Source organism: Somniosus microcephalus, chromosome 2, assembly GCF_052327205.1.
Source record: "Somniosus microcephalus isolate GS21.2 chromosome 2, FLI_Smic_1.0, whole genome shotgun sequence".
Classification (NCBI taxonomy): Eukaryota; Metazoa; Chordata; class Chondrichthyes; order Squaliformes; family Somniosidae; genus Somniosus; species Somniosus microcephalus.
In genome coordinates this window covers 332,462,700-332,489,882 of record NC_140988.1, presented here as the reverse complement: position 1 = coordinate 332,489,882, position 27,183 = coordinate 332,462,700, and the positions used below count along the sequence as shown (strand labels likewise).

The window sequence follows — 27,183 nt, the reverse complement described above, 5'->3', positions numbered from 1 at the left end:
TCAAGTTCTAGAAATAGAACTGGCTAGTTCTCACAACTAGGGTAAAGGGGTAATCAATTTATCTCACAAAGCATATTCAGTGTAACAAAATTTCACAATTCATCCTCACTACTTGAGAATTGCCCATTTAAAAAAGTTTGTTGGACCACACACAACATTGCCAACAAGATAGATGATTTGATTCCAGACTTCTGCCAATAATTCAGTCAATGGACATTTGGAGCTGCACCAAAGCAACCCTGGTGGGGGAGAGGGAGGGGAGGAGAAGAAGGACGACAAGTATTTAAATAGTCCCATTAACATAAAAATGTCTGAAAGGCACGTCACAGAGGCATAATCAAGAAAAAATGAATGCTAAGCCAAAGATGGAAATATTAGGAGGGGCGACTGAAGCTTAATCAAAGAGGTGGGTTTTCAGGGAGGGAGAGGGATGCAGGAAGGGAATTCCAGAGAGTGGGGCCTGCACGGCTTAAGGCACAGCTTCCAATGATTGGGCGAATGGGTGGTGGCGAGGACATGCAGAAGAGGCCAGAGTAAGAGAGAGAGAGAATTGTGGTACATTCTAGGAAAAGGGGCAGTCAGAGAGAGAGCGAAGGGTGAGGCCGTGAAAGGATTTAGAAATAATTTCTACGCCACAATGTTTTGGGCAAGAAATCCTTTTTTGTATAAGCTGACGTTTTCACCAAAATTAGAAGGGATAGGAACTTCACCCCTTATATATTAAAAAAGCAAGGTATGTGGCTATGGCTTTTTAAAAATATATTTTGCTAACTCAAATACCCAGCGTGGGGCAAGACATTACCAATGTAAATACGCAGACATTACCATATACCCTGTGAAAGCAAGCCATACTGAAATGTAGCCTGGCACTATAAAGGATATACCAATAAAATGTTAATCTAATAAAATTGAAGAGATCTGCTATAATTAATAAAGATAGTCCTGAACTGTGGTATTATTGCTACATTGCGGTTTGACTGTCTTATTGGTCAATAAAAGTTACTAAATCATAATTAATAAGCAATTATCGGTTATTGTTGGTTATCATGGCAGAAATGTTGAGTACAAGCACTCCATACTACATATAGATCAAACTGTGGGCATGAGAAAACAGATATTACAGTATGTTTGTAACTACAGGTAGACTATCCTTTATCCGAACTTCCGAAAACCGAAACCCTCTAAAAACCGAAAGTTTTTTCGTTCAGCGTAAGTCGTGCGCACGACATGACCAGAGTGGCGCACGACTTACGCTGAGCAGGGCAGAGGGTCACTGAGTTCCCTCCTGGGTAGGAGATTGCAGGCCGAGCTGGGCAGTGTGAAGGAGGTATACCGGGAGAGTGAACCCAACAATACAGCAGCCCGTCCGATAGCTGCAGCGGCCTGTCCGATATTCTTTTCTCCCCGCCCCCCCCGACCCCCGGCCGACCCCCACCCTTTCGGATAAGGGATAGTGTACCAGCCTTTATCCGCACTTCCGAAAACAGAAAACCTCTGAAAACCGAAAGGGGTGGCTTACGGGGTGCTGCCCCGTAATACCTTCTGAAATCCGAAATTTTCCGAAAACCGAAACACGGCTGGTCCCAAGGTTTTCGGATAAAGGATAGTCTACCTGTATATTGTATTGCTGGATTTTTATCTCTGTAGCTAGCAGTATCGGTTTGTAAGGGAACTGCAGAAATTATTTGGAAGCTTTGTTTCAGAAACATATGATTCAATGAATTCAGTGCATTTGCTTTACTAATATTACCATGCATTAGATTCTCACTCAATGTATGTATGTATCTGGGGGAGGGGTGGGAAGAAGGGAGCATTTTACTATGAAGCAATTGCAGCTCTACTTCTTAGTAAAAATGTTCCATGTAAACAGGATGTTGAAGGAAGTTGCCTCTCTCTCAGAGAATCGTTATTTGGCACAAAAAGTAAAATTTTAATAAATAACAATGCAACTCGTACTGTCTTTGAATTCTGTGTTAGTTTAAGTTTACTCTCAATGCTGTTTGTGGGTCCTTGCTGTGTGTAAGTTGGCTGCCACATTTGCCAACAAAGCACCAGTGGCTACACTTCAAAAGTAATTTATTGGCTGTGAAGCGCTTTGAACATCCTGAGGACATGAAAAGCATGACATAAATGAAAGTTATTTCTTTTCTTAGTCCATTTCTCCATTTCCTCCCGACATTTCCAAGCACCTGGGGGCATTGATTCTGGTGGGGGCCCGACAGTACCTCACTCAAGCACTCATTCTAAATATGAGCCTAAATATTGGCAGGGTATTTGACTACAAAGGGCATTAAGCGGTGCCTGATTCTATCCACACGAGCATTCTCAAGAAGGAGTCAACAGTGATTAATAGCAAGAACCCTAACTGATTTTTCCCTCCCTAGCCAAAAAGCAGAGATAACAAATGCAGCACTCTGTGCCTAGACTGGTTGAGATCAGTTAACTTGGTACACACCAGGAACTGAACCCAATTTATCAGTTTATCTTTTCTCCAGACTTTTCACAACTCTACATTAAAGTTTATCATCTAGTTCAGTCGAATTATTTAAGTGTCACAGTAATCTACTAAAACCTAGGCTTTGTGAAACATCCATTGGACTGAACTCAGTGCTTTTCTACTCGCCACAAATTTCAGGGTAGCTCAGATATGGCCACTGCAGGACTTGATCACATAATCCAAGGGGGTGCTACATTGTCAAAAGTACTGTCTTTCACACGAGATATTAAATGGAGGCCTGTCTGTCTATTCAGGTGGACGTAAATAATCGTATGACACTATGTAAAGAGCAAGGGGTTTACCCGGTGTGCCGGTCAACATGCCTCCCTGAACTAACAGTATTAAAACCAGATTATCTGGTCATTCATTCATTTGTTTGAAGACCTTGTTGTGTGCAAATATGCTGCTGTATTTGTAGACATGACTATAGTGACTACATTTCAAAAGTAATCCATTGACGGTAAAATGCGTTGGAACATTGTGAGGATGCATTATGGTGCTATATAAATGCAAGTCTTTATTCCTCCCAAAGCAGGTCAAAAAATTGCCTCCCTATAGAGACTGAGTAGGTTACATAGAATCAGCAATAGAACAGGTTGAATGTCAGTGGAGGGTTGGGCTTAATGAGCCAAATAGAATTTTCTCAATGATCGTTTTATGTACTCATGTAAAGGAATGAATGGTTTCGTTGCCCCACGCATTTTGGGAGCTTCCATTTATTCAATTAGTTGTAGACCAGTCAACCATTTGCTTCAGGGACAGGGTGAGTGATGAAAGGAAAGAGTGAAGCCATCACTTGGGCAGTTGGTTGACTCCCCTCTACAGGACATCTGTTCCTGAGAGGAATGTGGAGGTTAGCATTAAACTAGAAGCAAAATTTGTACTAAATGCCATAGAATAAGATATGTAACTCAACAGATTGAAATAAAGTTAACTTCAGTGACACTGACAGCATTGCTGGCGCAGAATGTCAATTTTTTTTGGTAAAATAATTTTGAAAGCATTATACATTGATAATACATGGCTGACTTACTCTTGACATTCAGCGGAGATCTTTAATTCATTGGTTCTATTGAGGAAAATCTTAACAAGAGCTTGTAAGTTCCCTGTCCGAGGATTGTTCTCAACTGAAAAAAACGTACAACAGCCCCATTTAATGAATGTTAAGTACATGCAAAACACAAGTATTACTTTGAAAAAGTTTTAAGTGAAAGTGAAGAGGCTCATTCAAGAATAAATTTATAAATGTATTCCAAACTCAGGGTATGTACCCTAAATGTATATTTTCTCTTTTAAATTAATGTAGCAAATGAAAATAGGATGTTCCTCACAGAGTTTAATAAAGATAAAGGGTTAAAATTTCCTACTTATTTTCTGAAAGATAACATCACAATGGGCTACACAGTTCTACAGCCATCAGCACTCTCCAGTACCTTGTCAAATGATGATTTTTCTTGTGCAAAGCTAAACAATAAAAGGTAGGCTATTTAGCCATAGGAGACGTTATTCAATGTCTTCACACATGCATTCCAACAGGGGTTACTAGATAGTGGGAACCCTTGGAACCCTCAAGTCTCCCCCGCTTCCCTCCTCTGGAACTCTTGACACACTGGAGACAAATTGAACCATTCCACTTCTGCTCCAGCTGAAATCACTGTGGATTAAATTTGGACCCTTCCTGGTGATTAAACCTCTGCCATCAAGGAACCAAAATACAACCAGTAAGTTGAATTAAAATTTTGTAAATGTTGGTGAACATCAAGAAGAATCATTATATCATAAAAAGAATATAGAGGCACTGGAGAGGGTGCAAAAAAGATTTACACGGATGATACCAGGAATGCGAGGTTATACTGGTCAGGAAATGGTGAGCAGGCTGAGTCTCTTTTCTCTTGAAAAGAAAAGGCTGAGGGTGACCTAATAGCAGTCTTTAAAATTATGAAAGGTTTTGATAGAGTGGATACAAAGAATGTTTCCAATTGTGGGGAAGAGCAAAACTAGAGGCCATCAATATAAGATAGTCGCCAAGAAATCAAATAGGGAATTCAGAAGAAACTTCTTTACCCAGAGAGTGTTGAGAATGTGGAACTCACTACCACAGGGAGTGGTTGAAGAGAATAGTATAGATGCATTTAAGGGGAAGCTAGATAAGCATAGGAGGGAAAAGGGAATAGCGGGTTATAGCTGATAGAGTTTGATGAGGAAAGATGGGAGGAGGCTCTTGTGGATCATAAACGCCAACATGGACTGGTTGGGCCGAATGGCCTGTTTCTGTATTGTATATCCGATGTAATCCTATGTAACTGTAAAGTTATCAAAGGCAAGTCAAATGATTTGATATGATTTAAGATATGAACACACTTACTTAGTGATTTGGAGATCGAAAGCGTTGCCTCTTCCAAGAGCTGTGTATCAGCACTGCAAAAGAAAGAAAATCATAACTGTTACACAACTTTAAAAACAACATAATTTTTGTATAGTCTGATCAACAAGTATGCAGTTACTTTGCTGATCTTATGGAGCTATTAAAAGAGATAACTTAGAATATATACAATCTATAGTTATTACACCTCATATACAACAAGCCCACAGTATTTTTAAGAACCAGAAGATTTTATAATCACTACACTGTAAAGTGTTGGTAACCCTTCCATTAATTTATATTTATATATTAAAAACCTGATATATGTATGCATTTCTAGTCCACAAGCCTTACTTCCCAGATCACAATTTTATGCCACACTTGTCAACATTGATGATTCGTATGTAAACATTTCAAATAGAAATCCATATGTAAACATTTATAATGGCAGAACCCCATCCAACTGTTAACATTTTATCACATTTTGTTGATGATCCAATCAAGTCACTTAAAATACTCTGAAAAAATGTCTCCACCATTATTCTCAGTAACTGAAATGTCTACTGACCAAAATAAGGTTTGAAACAAAATTTTTAAAAATCACATTTCAACATAAAATGATTCAATTTACCCACCAATGCATAGAATATAAAGCACAGAAACAGGCCATTCAGCCCAACTAGTCTGTGCTGGTATTTATACCCCACACAAATCTACTATCTTAATTAAAGGTAGCAGACGGTTTCAAAAGTCGTCTCTTCTTCTTAGACAGTCCCTTGGAACCGAGGGTGACTTGCTTCCACATTAAAAATGAGTTCGCAGGTGACTGATGAGTCCAATGCGGGACCTACAGTCTCTGTCACAAGTGGGACAGATGGTGGTTGAAGGGGCGGGTGGGGTGCTTGGGTTGACGTGCGCTCTTTCCGCTTGGCTTCCGCTTGCACCTGGCGAAAAGACTCGAGATGTTCAGCGCCTTCTTGGATGCTTCTCTTCTACTTTGTGCGGTCTTGGGCCAGGGATTCCCAGGTGTCAGTGGGGATGTTACACATTTTCAAGGAGGCTTTGAGGGTGTCCTTGAAGCGTTTTCTCTGCCCACCTGGGGCTCTCTTGCCGTGTTGGAGCTCAGAGTAGAGCGCTTGTTTTGGGAGTCTCGTATCGGGCAGGCTGACGATGTGACCCATCCATCGGAGCTGATTGAGCGTGGTCAAAGCTTCGATGCTGGGGATGTTGGCCTGAGCGAGAACACCGACGTTGGTGCGCCTATCCTGCCAATGGATTTGCAGGGTCTTGTGGAGGCAGCATTGGTGGTACCTCTCCAGTGCTTTGAGGTGTCTGTTGTACATGGTCCATGTCTCTGAGGCATACAGCGGGGCGGGTATCACTGCTGCTCTGTAGACCATGAGCTTAGTGCCGGGTTTGATGTCCTGGTCTTCAAACACTCTCTTCCTCAGGCGACCGAAGGCTGCACTGGCACACTGAAGGCGGTGTTGGACTTCGTCATCAACGTCTGCCCTTGTTGACAGTAGGCTCCCGAAGTATGGAAAGTGGTCCACATTGTCCAAGGCCTTGTCGTGGATTTTGATAATCGGGGGGGCAGCACTGTGTGGTGGGGGCAGGTTGGTAGAGGACCTTTGTCTTACGGATGTTTAGTATCAGGCCCATGCTCTCGTACGCTTCGGTGAAGGTGCTGACGATGGCTTGGAGTTCGACCTCCGAGTGAGCGCAAACGCAAGCATCATCTGCATACTGTAATTCAACAACAGAGGATGGGACAGCCTTGAATCTGGACTGGAGGCGACGGAGGTTGAACAATTTCCCGTTTGTTCTGTAAATTAGCTCCACTCCAGCGGGGAGCTTACTGAGGGTGAGATGGAGCATTGCAGCAAGGAAGATCGAGAAGAGCGTTGGTGCGATGACACAGCCTTGCTTGACCCTGGTTCGTACGTGAATTGGGTCTGTGGTGGAACCGTTGGTCAGGATCACAGCTTGCATGTCATCGTGAAGCAGGCGGAGGATGGTGACAAACTTTTGAGGGCAGCCGAATTTGAGGAGGACACTCCATAATCCCTCACGGTTGACAGTGTCGATGGGCTTTGTGAGATCAAAGAAGGCCATGTACAGCGGTTGGTGCTGTTCCCTGCATTTCTCTTGTAATTGACGTGCGGTGAAGATCATGTCCATTGTGCCCCTTAGTGGGCGGAATCCACATTGCGGCTCTAGGAGGAGGCGATCGAGGAGGAATCTTGATGACTTTCCTGTGGCAGACAGCAGGGAAACTCCTCTGTAATTACCGCAATCGGACTTGTCATCTTTCCTGAAGATGGTCACAATTATGGCTTCTGAGATCCCCTGGCATGCTCTCCTCCTTCCAGATAAGAGAAATTAGTTCATGAATTCGCGGCAGTAGTGCTTCTCTGCCATGCTTTAGTGCCGCGGCAGGGATTCCATCTGCTCCTGAGGCCTTGTTGTTCTTCAGTTGTCGGATGGCCTTTTCAACCTCATGCCGGGCTGGGGTTGTGCCGAGATGATGGCGGGTAGCATGCTGCGAGATGGAGTTGAGGACACTCGCGTCGAAGACAGAGTCTCAGTTAAGGAAATCTTCGAAGTGCTCCTTCCAGTGGGCACTGACTGCCTCGCTGTCCTTGATGAGTACCTCAAGCACAGAAACAGGCCATTCAGCCAAACTAGTCTGTGCTGGTATTTATACTCCACACGAATCTACTATCTTAATTAAAGGTAGCAGACAGTTTCAAAAATCTAGGCTTTAACTGAGTATTGTTATATCAACATTTGAAAAGAGATTTCAACTACATCTATACATTCCAAGCATGTGCAATTTGAAAATTTTCCCCGCATGCAATCCGAGCATCAGCATCAGTAAATCCTCATCCTATGAGGATTTGAGAGTTTTTGTTTTTTCCAAAAGATTTTCAAACAAATTGTAGATTAAATTATCAAAGCAACATCCATCCATCTTCTACACTTATATTAAAAATCTTATCGTCTCATTCAACTTCCTGTTGTCACACTATTTGGTCACGCTTTTATGTTGAATTTTTAACATTTAGCATGGAAATCCTGTATGTAAACAATTGCCTGTAATAATAGTGCCTGTAATAATAGCGCACGTCAACCCAAGCACCCCACCCGCCCCACCTGTGACAGAGACTGTAGGTCCCGCATTGGACTCATCAGTCACCTGCGAACTTATTTTTAATGTGGAAGCAAGTCATCCTCGGTTCCGAGGGACTGCCTAAGAGGAGTAGGTTGTACTGGAAGTTTCTGAAATCCCATAATTCCATTGCCACCTTGTATTGAAAAAAAACTTATTTATCAACTGACCATGGGGCAACCACCTGTGCAATTTACAAGTTTATTTAAATATTTTTCTGTTATGAACTGCTCACAGACGGCAGCATCTGTGATCCAGTTTCTTTGATGGTGAACATAGAAAAATAAGCTTGCTTATCGAGAATTAATTTTAAGACAATCACCATTTACTTCTGTAAAAATGTCAGTTAAAATCTTGTCTGAATGATTTTTCCATCCTACTGAATTTTTGCATATAACATTTTTATATTAAAATTTGGAAACTATACTTATACAGTCCTCAAACTTTAGTGCACTAAAAGGGTGATTTTTTTTCATTATTCCAGGCACATGCCAGAACACACAATCAGGAAAACATGCAACCCAGTTTGTGACTTTCCATCTATTGCTTTTGATGCTCAATTTCCAATATGTGCACTTGGCATGCACCAGGATAGCAGAAGCATAGAATTTAGCCTTAAATGCTGCATGGCAGGAACCTAAAGACAAGAATTGCTGATGATGGGAAAGGAGTAGGGGGAACCCAAGAGCATTAAACAGCCTGCAGAATGTTCATGGGGAGGCAGCTGATGGGTGGAACTGGGGTGGGAGAAAGGGGCCAGGGCAGTTCAGGTCCCATTGTCCTGGGTTCCACTCCCCACAAGGCAGCTGGATCCTCACCCTGCCAAAACTGCCAAGCTCCGCAACCCAATACTACTAGACTCTGCTCCACCTCGCTTCCCAGTCTGTTGGACCCCACCACCTGCACCCTCAGAATCTTGCCCCTACCCCCAAATCTCAAGGCTCTCTCTCAGTGCTCACAAATTCCTCGATGGCATTCCCAGTGCTCTCTAGGTTCCGAGACTTTAAGACCTCCCTCCCCAGTTCTCTCAGATCGCAAAACTCCTCCCACAATAATCATAGGACCTGATCCAGTGTCAGTATTCCTGGTACCCCTTCCCAGTGCTCCCAGAGACTGAAAACTCCTCAAAGCACTGCCCCAATCCCAATACTAGGCTCCTTCTGCAGTGCTCCTAGATCCCAGGGCTGCCCCAGTGCAGAAGACATAGGGCCCCTGGTAATACTACTTGGCATAACACCACTGTTCTTATAAAACTTCCGAACATTTAAACTTAATATACAATGCCATTGGACACCTGCTAAATTATTATAAATAAAAACAGAAAATGCTGGAAATACTCAGGTCAGGCAGCATCTATGGAGAGAGAAACAGAGTTAACGTTTCAGGTCGATGACACATCAGAACGCTCGGGGTCGGAAGTTCAGCTCAGGTTTAAATAGAATGGCAAGGTTGCGAACAGTCTGGTTCAGCCTTAGACATAGGAACAGGATTAGGCCATTCAGCCCTTCAAGCCTGTTCCGCCATTCAATGAGACCATGGCTGATCTGTATCCTAACTCCATCCACCCGCCTTAGCTCCAAATCCCTTAATACCCATGGCTAGCAAAAATCTATAGATCTCAGGTTTAAAATGATTAATTGAGCTAGTATCGACCGCTTTTTGTGGGAGAGTTCTACCACCCTTTGCGTGAAGAAGTGATTCCTAATTTCTCTCCTGAATGGCCTGGCTCTGATTTTAAGGTTATGTCCCCTTGTCCTAAACTGCCCCACCAGCGAAAAAGGTTTCTATCTACCCTAGCAATTCCTTTCAAAATCCGCATATCGACACAGACATCAAGTTTCTACAGAGATGCAAGAAAGCAGACAAGATCCCGAAAGGACTACAGATCACGAACCCACTCAAGTCGACTTACAACACAGACGACGCTGAGAGACTCTGCCGTCATACCTCTCGCACACTCCTCAACCATCTCGTACACTCCTCAACCATCTCGTACACCAGCTCTACAGCAGACGCCACAACCTCAAAACCAAGATAGAGTCCATGTTCTCAGCCTGTGCTCAGGACACAGCAGACCAGCTACGAGACACCGCCAAACAGACGAGGCAACGGAACTACGCTGCCTACATACACACCAAGAACAGGAAGCTTGAGAAACTCGGCACCACCACCAGCAGCAACCAAGCCTCCCCCGGTACCACGGTTGAAACCACAGGGAAGTCCATTGTCAACTTGTCCGACCACACCCTTCAACCAGACGAAATCGAAGTTCTCAGCCGAGGGCTCAATTTCTGCCCCACCACCAAAATGAACCCCATCGGTCTCGCGGCAGACACAGAGGAATTCATCAGGAGAATGAGGCTCCGGGAATTCTTCCACAAATCCCAAGATTTCAGCAGCGAACCCAATGAGACAATCAATGATCCGGAACAGCAGACAGGGGGATCTGCAGTGCAGCAACTGAAGAAAGAGTCAAATTGGACCCCTCCGGAGGGTCGCTGCCCTAAGCTTGACATGTATGCTCAAGCTGTCAGGAGATGCATTAATGCCAGATTCATCAGCCGCACTCACAAGACAGTCCAGAATGTCATCAGAGCACAACACAACGCCATCCATGCTCTCGAGACCAACCGCAACATCGTCATCAAACCAGTAGACAAAGGAGGAGCCATCCTCATACAGAACAGAACCGACTATTGCAAAGAAGCATACCGACAACTGGACAACCAGGAACACTACAGACAGTTACCCGCAGATCCGACCAAAGAACACACCCGCCAACTCAACAGACTGATCAAGACCTTTGATCCAGACCTTCAAGGCATCCTACGCGCTCTCATCCCACGTACTCCCCGCGTGGGAGACTTCTACTGCCTCCCAAAGATACACAAAGCCAACACACCCGGACGTCCTATCGTATCAGGCAACGGAACCCTGTGTGAGAACCTCTCTGGATACGTCGAGGGCATCCTGAAACCCATCATACAGGGAACCCCCAGCTTCTGTCGCGACACTATAGACTTCTCACAGAAACTTAGCACCCACGGACCAGTTGAACCAGGAACACTCCTCGCCACGATGGACGTCTCGGCACTCTACACCAGTATCCCCCACAATGACGGCATTGCTGCGGCAGCCTCAGTACTCAACACTAACAGCAGCCAATCTCCAGACGCCATCCTACAACTCATCCGCTTCATCCTTGACCACAATGTATTCACCTTCGACAACCAGTTCTTTACCCAAACACACGGAACAGCCATGGGGACCAAATTCGCACCCCAATACACCAACATCTTCATGCACAAGTTCGAGCAAGACTTCTTCGCTGCACAGGACCTCCAACCAACACTATACACCAGATACATCGACGACATTTTCTTCCTATGGACCCACGGCGAAGAATCACTGAAAAGACTACACGATAACATCAAGTTCCATCCCACCATCAAACACACCATGGACTACTCCTCAGAATCGGTTTCATTCTTGGACACACGAATCTCCATCAAAGACGGACACCTCAGCACTTCACTCTACCGCAAGCCCACGGACAACCTCATGATGCTCCACTTCTCTAGCTTCCACCCTAACCACGTGAAAGAAGCCATCCCCTATGGACAAGCCCTGCGAACACAGGATCTGCTCAGACGAGGAGGAACGTGATGGACACCTACAGACGCTGAAAGACGTCCTCGTAAGAACGGGATATGACGCTCGACTCGTCGATCGACAGTTCAGACGGGCCACAGCGAAAAATCGCATAGAACTCCTCAGAAGACAAACACGGGACACAACCAACAGAGTACCCTTCGTCGTCCAGTACTTCCCCGGAGCGGAGAAACTACGCCATGTTCTTCGCAGCCTTCAACATGTCATCGATGATGATGATGAACACCTCGCTAAGGCCATCCCCACGCCTCCACTACTCGCCTTCAAACAGCCGCCTAACCTCAAACAGACCATCGTTCGCAGCAAATTACCCAGCTTTCAGGAGAACAGCGACCACGACACCACACAACCCTGCCACGGCAACCTCTGCAAGACATGCCAGATTATCAACACAGATACCATCATCATACGTGAGGACACCACCCACCAAGTACATGGTACATACTCATGTGACTCAGCCAACGTTGTCTACCTCATACATTGCAGGAAAGGAGCATGGTACATCGGCGAAACCATGCAGACACTGACAACGGATGAACGGACACCGCACAACAATCGCCAGGCAGGAGTGTTCCCTCCCAGTCGGGGAACACTTCAGCAGTCAAGGACATTCAGCCTCCGATCTTCGAGTAAGCATTCTCCAAGGCGGCCTTCGAGACACACGACAACAAAATCGTCGAGCAGAAACTGATAGCCAAGTTCCGCACTCATGAGGACGGCCTGAACCGAGATCTTGGGTTCATGTCACGCTACATAAAACCCCACCTGACGTAGAGTCATCCAGACTCGAGTCGTCGGTGGCTTGTTCTCTCTACACAGATGCGGCCGGACCTGCTGTGATTTCCAGCAAAAAAATAGTTTTTTGTTTGTTTTTTGTTTTTCATACAGACCCCAGCATCTGCAACATTTGACCCCTTGTGACCCCACCTCATTGTTCTTTGATGTAATGTTTTCCTGACTGACCTGTTTGGACACCATTCACACCTTTGATTGCTGTGATTATCTCTCTGCCGAGGTGTGATAAAGGGCAGTTAGAAAGATTACCTGTAATCATCTGGCAGTATTCTCTGACTATATAAGCTGTGTTTATAGGCATCTCTCCACTTCACCTGACGAAGGAGCAGCGCTCCGAAAGCTTGTGATTTCAAATAAAGCTGTTGGACTATAACGCGGTGTTGTGTGACTTCTTACATCACATCACTTTAATTGTGTTTCGGCCTTTCGAGTTAGCCTGGCGCAGATAACAGCACTTTCTCCTCCAAGTCAGAAGACTGTGCATTCAAACCCTCTAACAACCTTAAAGCCACTTTCATTCTCCACCCCTCTCTGTCCTACACTGTTCCAATGAAGTTCAATGCAAGCTTGAGGAACAGCACCTTATCTTTCGATTAGGCACGTTACAGCCTTCTGGCCTCAACATTGAGTTCAACAACTTTAGATCATAGCCACCACTCCCACTTTCTCAGACAGCAGATGCTGGAAAATGTTCTGCTGCAACCAGTTACACCTCCTCTGGACCCATCTTTTGTTTCTTTACTTGTCCCATTACTAACCCCTTTTGCCTTGCACCATTATTCCTTTTGTCATTTAATCACTCCTGCCTTCCACCCAATCACAGACCTTCACCTTTGTTCTTTCCCCACCATTTTCCCTGGCTCTGCACTTGCTTATAAACTGTTAAATCTCTAACTTCTTCCAGTTCTGATGAAAGGTCATCGGCTTGAAACCTGTTTCTCTCTCCACAGATGCAGCCTGACCTGCTGAGTGTTTTTAGTAAGCAGCAAAAGATTATTTAACCATGGAGGTACCACAGCCAAGCCTGATCCTGTTCTTACTGTTGAATCAAAAATCTACTTATGCGTATTTGCCAGGAAGAGCAGCAATCAGAAATGGGAACCCTGGCTGATTTTTCCTTCCCTTACTCTATGATACGGAGGCCAATTTAAATTCCCTGCCACCTTTCCGGCCAAGATCAGCAAACTTAGCAGAGACTGGGGATTGAGCCTGAACCTTCCTGATGTGTGGTTCAGCTCCATGCTAGGCAGCAAACTTAACAATGAGCCATGGGGGTAGCATGTTAATATTTCTTTTGTTCAACTTGTGAAATTAGACTGCGAGAACAGTAAAATAACATGCATAATCAATTAATTCATAAAATATAAATTCGGTTACGCCCTTGCATAATAATATGGAGGGTGAATTGCATGCACTGAAATAACCAGATATCCTGTGATGTACTACATCACTTGATACTAACCCACAATATCAAAAGCGGCTGCTGTCAAATGTTTCAAAAGTAGCTCTATATATAATATAATATATAAATACTAGTTGTCTATCAGAGTATTACAGGGGTAACACAATCTCGCAGTTCAGCTGGCAAATTGCTTGAGCTTTCGTCTCGCAGTTTGTGATGTTATCTGAACTCCTCGATTAGATTAGTCTTTTAATCCCCTCCCTGACAACCATCTAGTATTTATCCTCAGTTTACTTAACCACCAATTTTTTTTGCTATTTATGGTTCACGAATGCATGAAGTTTTCAAATGGTACCCAGCATCCAATAGGAGCATATCACTTCAGATAAAGTCATTAATGTTGAGACATTTCCTTTAACAGACCTGTTAATAGTCAGCAATCCAGTACACCTTTGAGCTGATGTTTCATAAATTAAGCTGAATACAAATGACTGCAGTGTTTGAGCAAAGCTCTCAGAAAACCCAGCAAGCTAATTAAAATGTAGTGGAAACTACAAAGGCTTAATCACCACTAACTTTTTCCCCCCCTGATAATGGCATATCAATAAGTGGTCTGTTTTTAAGTATGAATTCTTTTTATTTAGGCTTCGTTAAGTAAAATACAGGACATGTAACTTCATGGGAATCCGCTGTGGAGTGGCATTATCACAATCATTATTAGTAACAGTACAAAAAGTTAGAGCTGAACTTTCATTGGTTCATGATGTCATCTAAACCTCTTCAATTGATACAATAGCAAAATACTGCGGATGCTGGAAATCTGAAATAACAGAAAACGCTGGAAAAACTCAGCAGGCCAGGCAGCATCCGTGGAGAGAGAAACAGAGTTAACGTTTCAGGTCAGAAGACCTTTCATCAGAACTGACGAAAGGTCTTCGACCTGAAACTCTGTTTCTCTCTCCACGGATGCTGCCTGGCCTGCTGAGTTTTTCCAGCATTTTCTGTTGTTATCTCTTAAATTGATTACTGCCTTATAATCATTTGCAGATAGACTAATTTCTATTTAATTACATTGACCTACATTGGCTCCTGTTTAAGCAACGCCTCGATTTTAAAATTCTGGTCCTTGTTTTTAAATCACTCCATGGCCTCGCCTCTCCCTTCCTCCGTAATATCCTTCAGCCCTACAACCCTCAGAGATATCTGCGCTCCTCCAATTCTTGCCTCTTGAGCACACCAATTTTAATAATACCACCAATGGCGGTTGTGCTTTCAGCTGCCAAGGCCCCAAGCTCTGGAATTCCATCCCTAAACCTCTCCACCCTCTTTTAAGACACTCCATAAAACCTGCCTCTTTGACCAAGCTGTTGGTCATCTGCCCTAATATCTCCATGTGGTTGGTGTCAAATTTGGTTTGATAACGCTCCTGTGAAGCACCTTGTGACATTTTATTACATTAAAGGCGCTATATAAATACAAGTTGTTGTTGTAATTGGCAAATATACAGACTGCTGGCTGCATTGTTATCTGATAATCCAATTCTCCTATTGGCTCCCAACCATCCTTTCAATGCATCTCGTACAGGATGTCAACATATACCAACACATCTAGTCATGAATTCGTACCACAAGGACTGCCGTCTGCAACACCTCAGCCCAGGTAAGGTGTTAAGTTGAGGCACTTCTACAGGGAATGAGGAAAATTCACAGAACGTCTCACCCCAGTTTGCTCTCATGCCCTTCCCAGCAAACAGGTGCAGAGTAGTATGGTACAAGCTACCTCCCTATAGGGCTTAAAAATATCTACATACAAGAAAAAACATTCTGAAAGTATTTAGATGGTATAAAAGATCTATCTTTTTCTCCATACTCTGATTTTTTCCACTTACTCATCCTCCTAATGGGGTACAGGCCTACAGGTGGTGATCCCTCAATACTTCATCTGAATAGCAGTTATTCAAAATCCTAAATAATGAGCACCATTCAACGAGGGGCCCCATCTCAACCAAACATTTCCAACAAGGGTCATTGGTCAGTGATGAGGAGAAACAACTTTTTTTTCTCCTCAGCCCAGGCAGACAAACTGTAGCACCTTGCCCAGGTTTGCTATAGACAAAGCTATGCAATCATCCCACAAACAACAGATCAGATCAAAGCTCTGCTGCCCTGCCACATCCAGTTGTGAATGATGGTGGGCAATTAAACAACTAATGGGATGAGGAGGCTCCATGAACACCCCATCGATGCTGGATCCCAGCACGTGAATGCAAAAGACAAAGCTGAAGCATTCGCAACCATCTTCAGCCAGAAGTGCCAGGTGGATGATCCATCTTGGCCTCTTCCTAGAGTCCCCACCATCATAAATGCCAGTCTTCAGTCAATTCAATTCACTCCAAGTGATATCAAGAAACGGCTGAGTGCACTGGATACAGCAAAGGCAATGGGCCCCGACAACATCCCGCTTGTAGTTCAGAAGACGTGCTCCAGAACTAGCTGCGCCTCTAGCCAAGCTGTTCCAGTACAGTTACAACACTGGCATCTACTGGACAAAGTGAAAAGTTGCCCAGGTATGTCCTGTCCACAAAAAGCAGGACAAATCCAATCTGGCCAATTAACGTCCCATCAGCCAAGCAGCACTTACTCACCAATGCTCAGTTTGGGTCCCGCCTTGACCACTCGGCTCCAGGCCTCATTACAGTCTTGGTTCAAACATGGAAAAAAAAGAGTTGAATTGCAGTGGTGAGGTGTGAGTGACTGCCCTTGACATCAAGGCAGCATTTGACTGAGTGTGCCACCAAGGAGGCCTAGTAAACTGAAGTCAATGGGGATCAGGGGGAAAACTCTCCACTGGCTAGAGTTATACCTGGCACAAAGGAAGATGGTTATGGTCGTGGTAGGCCAATCATCTCAGCCCCAGGACATCGCTGCAGGAGTTACTCAGGGTAGTGTCCTGGGCCCAATCACCTTCAGCTGCTTCATCAATGATCTTCCCTCCATCATAAGACCAGAAGGGGGATGTTCGCTGATGACTGCAGTGTTCAATTCCATTCACGATTCCTCAGATAATGAACCAGTCCATGCCCATATGCAGAAAGGCCTGTACAACATCCAGGTTTGTGCTGATAAGTAGCAAGTAACATTCGCGCCACAGATGTGCCAGGCAATGACCATCTCCAACAAGGGAGCATCTAACCATTTCCCCTTAACATTCAATGGCATTACCATTGTCAAATCCCCCATTACAGGAAACTTTGGTTTATCCGGAGGTTAACTGTCCGGAATGCTCGAGCCACCGGCAAAAGTCAAGAGCCGTTTCGTTAGGTTTTTTTTCTTTTCGTTGCTTTTTTTTCACCAGTCAGGCTCTGCAAGGTCTCGCTGAAGCTGTTGCTAAGCTACAGAGACGCTTGCAAGGTACGGCCGACTGTTTAGAAAAAGCAACAGGGTTTGTTGCCAGATACGGAGCTCAAAATCTCCGTATGTTTCAACATTAGCGCTGGTTTGTCCGGCAGTTTTGATGGGACGGCAACAGCTCGGTCCCATCGGTGCCGGATAGCACAAAGTTTCCTGTATCAACATCCTGGAAGTCACCATTGACCAGAAACTTAACTGGACCAGCCACATAAATACTGTGACTATAAGAGCCGGTCAGAGCCTGGGTATCCTGTGGCGAGTGACACATCTCCTGACTCCCCAAAGTCTCTCCACCACCTACAAGGCATGTGATGGAATTCTCTCCACTTACCTGATGAGTGCATAAGAAGTAGGAGCAGGAGAAGGTCATTTGGCCACCCTTTCAAGCAGTGCATTCCAGATCATAGCAACTTACTGTGTAAAATTCCCCTTTCCTAGCACAGGGAATGAGAAGGAAAAAATATTTTTTAAACTTGCTAAAAAGTGGAACAAAAATATTGGGATCCGAATTTGAAAAAACTGATTTATACAAGAGGCAACACCTCTGGAAAATGCTTATTACGCAGGAATAGGAGAAAGTATTACATTACATCTAGGAAGGAAAATGTTACAGTACAGTCCCAGTACTAATCTTAACTGGTTCAACAGTTGGGTTCATCTTACATCTCTCAACCCCAGGAAGTCCTTCACAGTCTTTTTTTTTGGAGGGGGGGGGGGGGTTAGAAAAGAGAGTGGAAAGCAGCTGCGGTAAGAGAAACAAAGTCTGTATAATTTCTTACAGATTCAAATTTCTGCTTTGAAGGATCTGTTCAATATAAATGGGCTCCAAGACATTAATGTTCCAACTCCAGGCTACTCCATATCAGTGTAATCATGAGAAGGGTACGTTCCAGAAGAGTAAATTTATTCCCTGGACAAATTCCCCACCCTATAATACAAATTCAGTTCAATGCCACTAAATTCCAGATGAGAGCAAGCTGTTCCCCAGGGTAGCTTGCACAAGAACATAATGTAGAATCAAAAGACCAGTCAGCTCATCCAACTCCTTCTTTCCAACAGACCCCAAGCAGCAACAGAAAAAAAATTGTTAATTCTGATCTTGATCCACAAGCAGCAAACACCCAGCTGCTCCTGCGCACTTATCAGTCAGCTCAAGAACAGTATTTGCAGGGATCTTGGAGCAGCCCATAGCTGATTCTATCTGGCCTGATGTAACATGCTCTGGCAGATACAATACTATCAGCATTTCTAGCAGTGGAGGTTGTTCTGAACCTCTTGCATTCTATCTTGTTTATGCTTAACACAGTTAGTTATGGCTACAGGGGTAGTTCAAAAGGGAATTATGTAAAAATCTATGTCTTTTAACTTCTGTATGGTTTGTTGAGTCTAATAACCATTTGGGGGAGGAGGAGACAGTCTGTAATTTCTACAGCAAAATTTGTTTACCAAAAACTGAGCACAACATAGTGCCTTTAACATAAGAAAAATTATCCATGGCATTTTGTAGGGATGGGGTGGGAAAGAGAAGAAAACAATATTGATAAAAGGAAAAGGAACAGACAGTGTGCAATATATTGTGTAAGCATTAGGTGATGTGATCGACAACTTGGTTACCCACTTCCCTTCCTGGCCAACATTGTAAACTGTTCTCTTTCCTCAGGTACTGTCGCCCTACCTTTCAAATCTGCCATCATCACCCCCTTCTCAAAAACCCCACCCTCAAATCTTGCAAACTATCACCCTATCTCCAACCTCCCCGTCCTCTCGAAAGTTGTTAAGCATGTTGTTGCTCCCCAAATCCGTGCCCATCTTTCCTCCAATGGCGCTCCTCCGTTGTGGGACTGTCCTCATCTAGTTCCAATCTTACCGATTTGGTTGTAGCTATAGAAGCTCCTGCAATGGCTTCTCTTCCCACACACACCATTATCACTGGAGTCCACCAAGGAATTTGGCTCCCTCAAATTTCTCATCTACATGTTTCCCCCCCCCCCCCCCACCCCCCCCTTGGTGACATCATCTGAAGAAATTACGTCAGGTTTCGCATGTACGCTGACCAGCCCCAGCTTTACCTCACCACCACCTCTCTCAACTCCTCTACTGCCTCTGTGCTGAACAGACTGCTTCTCCAACATCCAGTCCTGATTGAACCACAATTTCCTCCAATTAAACATTTGGAAGATCAAAGCCATTGGGCTGAATTTTCATTGAGGCGGCGGGACTACAACTTTTGGGGTTGTAGTCCCGCCTCCATCGAGTTCTAGCCAACCCAGCGGACTCAGCAGGCCAATTAAGGGCCACCCAGCAACAGGTGACGTTACAGGTTGAAATTTCATCTGTCAAGACCTTTTGACAGATGAAATATCAGCGTCCGACAGCACTGACAAACTGTACTCCAGGTTAATTCCTTCCTCTCAGGATGATTTAGAGATCTCCCCAGAACAGAAAGCAGAGGCTGCAGATTTTGACAGCTGGCGACCATTCTGCTTTCTGTGCCGGTGAGATGAGGGACTCGCGAGACCTGAAGGAAGGAAGGCTGTAAAGGTAAGTCAAGGTTAGTAGAACTTCTTTAAACACTTTACACAGATCAAACACACTTACCTCTGCACTCATGGACCCATCACTCACCTGAACAACGGACATCTCGACCCCTCCAAGCCCTTCATCCCAACGGCCCACCTCGCTAACTTGGCGTGGTTTGGAGCAGTCGGGAATCCCACATTTCAACAATGAAAATAGGGATGAGGCTAAAAACTGCCTGTTAACTACCTGTTAACAAGCAGTTCATTGGCACTAATCCCCTTCCCGCCTCGGGGAGGCGGGTCCCAGTGCGGGGCGGGTACCCGCCTCCTTTGAAACTGACAGAGGCGGGATGGGGGCGGGACCCCCGATTGCAGGATTTTAAACCCCCACACGCCTCCAATCCCAACTCCACGGCCCAATGAAAATCCAGCCCATTGTCTTCAACCCCACCACAAACTCCATTCCCTCACCACAGATTCCATCACCATCCAAGGCCACTTACTCAGGCTGAACCAGACTGTTTGTAACCTCGGCGTATTATCTGGCCCAGAGCCAAGCTTCCAACCCCATATCCTCTCCATCACAAAGTCCTCCTACTTCCACCTCTGTAATATCGCCCCTCTTCACCCCTACCTCACCCAATCTGCTGTTGAAACCCTCATCCCTGTTTTTGTAACCTCCAGACTCGGCTATTCCAATGCTCTCCTGGCAGGCCTTCCATCGTCCATAAACTTGAGCTGATCCAAAACTCTGCTGCCGATACCCTAACCCACACCAAGTCCCATGTCCAAAACTCTGCTGCCGATACCCTAACCCACACCAAGTCCCATGCACCCATCACCCCTGTGCTCACTGACCTACATTCCCTACACTTTGGAATATCCTCTCTGAACCTCTCCACCTCTCTTTTCCCCTTTAAGACCCTCCTTATAATCTACCACGTTGATCAAGCACTTAAGTCACCCCTCCTAATATCTTGTTCTTTGGCTCGGTGTCAATTTTTGCCTGTTTATGCTCCTGTGAAGCGCCTTAGGGCTTTCTCTTGCATTAAAGTAAGTTGTTGTTATTGCTGCACCAGACAAAGTTGCATGTTAAATTATTGTTCTAATTTTAATCTTCCTGCCTTGAGGCCAGAAAGACAAAATTTCAATTCTCAGTACGGACCAGAATCATACAGTACAGAAGGGGGCCATTCGGCTCGTCGTGCCTATGCAAGCTCTTTGAAAGAGCTGTCCAATTTAGTCAATTTTTCCCCATAATTCTGCAAATTAGTCATCTTCAAATATATGTCCAATTGCCTTTTGAAAGATCCTATGGACTACAACAACTACTTAACTTATATAGCACCTTTAACACAGCAAAGCCTCCCAGGTGTGTTGCACTGAGGAGTAAAAACAAATAATACTGCGATGGACTGTAATGGAACACATTTTCCTTTTGTCTAATTTCTGCCAAAAATTCAAGCAGCAAAGTAGAGATTCATTTCTACCAAGTTAAAAGGTCATGTTAAGGAAAAGACAAGAATATGAGATGTCAACAATCTAATCATTTTTCCATTTCCTCACTATTTCTGCTGACGTTGAATTCTGTGGAATTACACCACATCAGTCACAGACAAACCAAAACTATCTTTCTCTGTATCGGACCGCTGATAAGTGGATCATTAACTACAACACAGCAAACAGTTCTATTTGTTTTGGGCTAGGTCAAAGGCTCTCCGCCCACTGGAGTCTTGCTGTACAATCACTGATAAATTACGGCTGGTGTCAAACAGCCAGGGCTGAGAGCACTATGGAAAATCTGTAATAAAAAAACCAAGCTCAGGTTTCGAGTCAAAGTGTGGGAAAAATTTGTGGCATCCATGCCGTTCCCTGAATGTTATTATAAGGATGACTATGCCTTAGACACAAACATTGCAGTGCCCATGCCTTATTATTGCTGGCCTCCAATGTCACTCCAGGAAAGCCTAGACCTGGTTTTTAAGTTTTATGAACTGCAGCAATAGGTTCAACATCAATGATCCTGCTCTTCCCTGCAACCTTCTTCCGCCCCATCCATAAAGCAAATACATTACCGTTTGTGATATTGCGGTGCACAAACTGGCTGCCACGTTTGCCGACATAACAACAATGAGAATACTTCAAAAGTAATTCATTGGCTGTGAAGCACTTTAGGACATCCTGAGGATGGGAAATACACTTTATAAATGCAAGTTCTTTGTTTCTTTCTATACTCCTGAATGATATAGAGCAACACATAAAATAGTTAAAAGACACTCCGTAACCTGTAAGCTAACTAATGCTTGAGATTTGGTTTGGGGAAGGGAAGCACAAAAGATAACAAAGAACTGAGTCTCAATCACTGCATAAGGAGTCAAATAAATGAAATTCCCTTAATTGTGGAGCAAAGAAGCAAATGGACTGAATGGGATTCCCCATTTAACTCCAGCTTGTTGATCCACGATACGCCTGCTGTAAAACAGGTAGCGGCCAGTTTCAGAAAACTAGCTTTGGTGTGGAATTCTAAAGCACAAGTCTTCTACACAATACACTATACACACAAAATAACAACAGAAAATGCTGGAAAAACTCAGCAGGCCAGGCAACATCCGTGGAGAGAAATTAGAGTTGACGTTTCGGGTCAAAACCCTTTTTCAGTTTTGAAAAAGAGTTTCGACCCGAAACGTCACCTCTAATTTCTCTCCACGGATGTTGGCTGGCCTGCTGAGTTTTTCCAGCATTTTCTGTTGTTATTTCGGATTTCCAGCATCTGCAGTATTTTGCGATCACACTATACACACACGCAAGTGACAAAGTCGACAAGGCAGCATCCAATTAAGGAGTTCAAATAAAACATGCAGATTAAATTGCAGCCTTTACCTTCCTTCATGCACACATACTGTGTATAGAATGAGGAGTTAACATTTACTTGTACAAGTTAAGATTTCTTGCCAATTTCTAGAGAGCTACAGACACACTGCAGTCACAGACGTGTGTTGTATTCTTTTGTGATATTGTTCAAGGCCTATTGGAAATGCTATTTGTGGAGGGCTTTAGGGATGTTCCATACACAGTATTAAATTCCCCTATAAGCAGCTGTAAATTTCAGCTAAACTAAATTTGCAATAATGATGCCTTGGTAGTTAGTTTTTCAATGATCACACATGAACAGGGGGCAAGTGTACCGACTGTTGGCATATGCACAGACTATTGGCAGCCGAAAAAACAAAATAATGGATCAATTGCTGAGCAATATCTGGAAATATGAATATAAACATATATAATATAGATGTATTGGTTGGAGTTCCCGACAGCTATCTAATCTTGAAGTTCAAATGATAAATCTTCAATAGCTTTCCAGAAGGCACAGTAGGTAGCCGCACCACATTGTATGTTATAGCATCAAGTCAGAAGGTTCCAGATTCAATTTTTAATCTACAAGAAGTTAACTGATGTCAGCCAGGACAGGTATGGGTGCCACAACAGGCCTCGATGCCCTTGACCAAAGGTTGGGGGGCGGGGAGGGGGGTGGAAGGGGAAGAAAAATCTAAATGTTTCCCCTAATCACCAAAAGGTGGCTCCTGCTGGAAGGTCGCATATGTGGAGGTTAGGGGAGGACAGGATCATGGCCAGCCTCAATGGCCTGCACAGATGAACAGCCTGCATGGGTGAACAAGCTGCCAACATTACAATGTAATCTGAAACACAAGGTTATATTACTGTTTCAGAGGTAATTCAGTTATCTGTTCTTTACACAATGCACACATACATACACACATCATTTACAATAGCATTTTTTTATCCATAGAATACTAGTACACAATTATTTTGAGATGATAATGAGTAGTGCCTAAATAGTCACTGAGGAAATCCATATCCTTTGGCTTGAAAAAAGTACAAATCAAGAACATGAGTGCCCTCTTCTGGCTATCCATGCAATGAACGACTACATATTACAGCCTCACTCTCATCGCATTCATCTAGCTACAAAACTTTCAAATGATCATATTGCTCAGTAGCTACACCAGTCATCCTGGCATCAGTGAAAGCAGCAAGCCCTTTAAAAGGGACTCATCCTAGAGCCTGAAGTGAAAGTACCTTCTCCTACAGTTTATCTTCTCCTCTAATAACTCTCATGATGGTAAAATATTATATATCATGCTGCAGGAAATTTTTGCATTAAAGTTTGAGGATTGGTTTTGGAAGTTTGGTATTAATTTTAATTGAAGGATATGCAATGTTTGGTTAGGATACCTTGAGCTGGATGTGACATTCTTGCTGCAGAATACAAACATCGGCAGTAATGTTAAAAATATATTTCCAAATTTAAAGCATGACAAGTCACACTTCATTCTGTTTAATATGATTTCTATGTTTATTTTATATTCAACGTTCTAGTTCTGTGTGAGTGAGCACATCGGATTGCAGAGTAAACAGCGTGAAAAATTCCAAAACCCCAAAGGCCATGGGAGCTTTAATGTCCACCTGAACAGGCAGATGGAGCACCTGTTTATCACATCCAAAAGACTGCACCTCCAACACTGATGTGGCAGCGTGGATTACGTGCTCAAGACCTGGAGTGATGCATATACCCACAACCGACTGACTCAGAGGCAAGGTTGCTACGAAATGAGCCAAACTAACACTTAGACAGTCTGTAGCTGAGCCATACAAATTAGAAGATACCAGGATTCATTTTTGATCTGTGGTGAGTTGGCGATCTTAGCCAGAGTGGCTTTTGGGGCCCAACTAGTCTCTGCATCCATGAGAAGGGAAAGGGGGGGAAAAGGTATACGAGGAATCTTGCTGCCGGTCACTATACAATGACCCTAGCTGGGAAGTGCATTTATGTGGATATCAGTTGAAGAAAGGATCAAGTTCAGCATTTGACGATTAAATCGATTCAAGTGGAGAATGAGCACTTGGTTGAGATACCCAGGGAAGCATACCCTCAGTACAAGCCAGTGTCTTGTAAAGAGGGGATTAATGGAAAATCTCCCACATAAACATACTGAAAAATTATTTCTTGACCCTTCTGGGGAGATGCATTCAAAATGCTTACTATAAAATAAAATTGAAAACTGCAAAAGCGGTTAAGCACAACACTCCCCAGAAAAGTTCTGTGTCACTGGAACAAATAAAGATTGAAGCAATTAACATTGTGAAATCATCAGAAATTCAGTAAGCTCAAAACCAAGAGTATATAAATAATGTCTATATTTGCTGGGCTGTCAATATGCTGTACTAAAGTTAGAATAAAGGTTTAGTCATACTTAGTATTATACCTGCGGTTGTAATTTTCTCATATTAAATATGACAACAAAAAAAATCACAGGTTAGTTGTAAAAACCACAACAATTGCAGCAGAAAATCAGACGTCAGACATTTTTGTGGTCACCAAACTCTCTATTTTACTCTCTTCCCCTCCACTTCTCATAGAATCACATAGCACAGAAGGAGGCCATTTAGCCCATTGCACCTGTATCAAAAGAGCTATCCAATTAGTCCCACTCCCCTGCTCTTTCCCCATAGCACTGCAACGTTTTTTCCTTTTCAAGCATATATCCAATTCCCTTCTGTTTATTTCCCCTATGTCTTTCCCTCGCTTTTACTTCCATTTCTCCTTAGGTAGTTCTATGCAATGACCTCCATGTTTATGTGGTTGGAATCTGGAACTCACTGCCTGAAAGGGTGGTAGAGGCAGGAACCCTCACAACATTCAAGAAGCATTTAGATGAGCACTTGAAACGCCATAGCATACAAGGCTACGGACCACGTGCTGGAAAATGTGATTAGAATAGGCAGGGCTTGATGGCTGGCGCAGACACGATGGGCCGAAGGGCCTCTTTCTGTGCTGTATAACTCTGACTCTATAATTTAAATGTTCCACTACTCCTCAAAAAACTTATCATAAAGTAGCTCACAGGGCTCATAGAAATGTGGGTATCTGAAAGTTAGTAACTTTACATTAGACGGTGCCATCACGGGCAGAACACTGTGGTAGACAACATTTTTACAATGTTCTCCCTCCCTCCATGTTCAGTTCTCTTTCCAGGTCCCTTCATCTGGCTCTCCCTCACTTACCTATATTTGCAGCTCTTCCCTCCTGGCCATCTCTTTCTTGCGTCATGTCAGTTTCTGTTTCCACATACTCCTTTCTTGTCCCTCTCTCCATCTCTCTTCCTCCAACTCTCTCCACATCAGTCTCTCTCCTCCCCCCATCCATCTCCTTCTCGCCTCCACCCTTCAGGACAGTCCTTTTGCCTCCCTCTCTTCACATCCATATATCTCGCTTCCTCTCTGTGCATCTCTTCCCCTTTCAGAGCCATCTCCTAACCTCTCAATTTTTCACGTTCTTCCTCTCTTTCTTTTTATTCGTTTATGGGATGTGGGCATCGCTGGCAAAGCCAGCATTTATTGCTCATCCCTAGTTGCCCTCAAGATGGTGGTGGTGAGCCACCTTCTTGAACCACTGCAGTCCGTGTGGTGAAGGTACGTCCACAGTGCTGTTAGGTAGGGAGTTCCAGGGTTTTGACCAGCGACGATGAAGGATCAGCGATATACTTCTAAGTCAGGATGGTGTGCGACTTGGAGGGGAACTTGGAGGTGGTGGTGTTCCCATGCGCCTGCTGCCCTTGTCCTTCTAGGTGGAAGAGGTCACGGGTTTGGGAGGTGCTGCCGAAGAAGCCTTGGCGAGTTGCTGCAGTGCATCTTGTAGATGGTACACACTGCAGCCACAGTACGCCGGTGGTGGTGGAGGGAGTGAATGTTTAAGGTGGTGGATGGGGTGCCAATCAAGCGGGCTGCTTTGTCCTGGATGGTGTCGAGCTTCTTCAGTGTTGCTGGAGCTGCACTCATCCAGGCAAGTGGAGAGTACTCCATCACACTCCTTACTTGTGCCTTGTAAGTGGTGGAAAGGCTTTGGGGAGTCAGGAGGTTAGACACTCGCCACAGAATACCTAGCTTCTGACCTGCTCTTGTTACCACAGTATTTATGTGGCTGGTCCAGTTAAGTTTCTGGTCAATGGTGACCCCCAGGATGTTGATGGTGGGGGATTCAGCGATGGTAATGCCGTTGACTGTCATGGGGAGGTGGTTAGACTCTCGCTTGTTGGTGATAGTCATTGCCTGGCACTTCTATGGCGTGAATGTTACCTGCCACTTATCAGCCCAAGCCTGAACGTCGTCCAGGTCTTGTTGCATGCGGGCATGGACTGCTTCATTATCTGAGGAGTTGTGAATGGCGCTGAACACTGTGCAGTCATCAGCAAACATTCTCATTTCTGACCTTATGTTGGAGGGAAGGTCATTGATGAAGCAGCTGAAGATGGTTGTGCCTAGGACACTGCCCTGA

The 27,183-nt window shown here is 44.2% G+C and overlaps 1 protein-coding gene across 1 annotated transcript in view; it reads right to left on the bottom strand.

The window, feature by feature from the left end:
• The window catches only part of dym (dymeclin), a 527,720-nt gene that overhangs the window by 478,550 nt on the left and 21,987 nt on the right, over nt 1–27,183 (bottom strand). Inside the window, exons 2-3 of the mRNA XM_085966565.1 lie at nt 4,863–4,915; nt 3,531–3,624 (exon numbers count right to left, since the gene is read on the bottom strand). Coding sequence (XP_085822691.1) covers nt 3,531–3,624; nt 4,863–4,915 — 147 coding nt within the window. The remainder of the gene's footprint in view (nt 1–3,530; nt 3,625–4,862; nt 4,916–27,183) is intronic.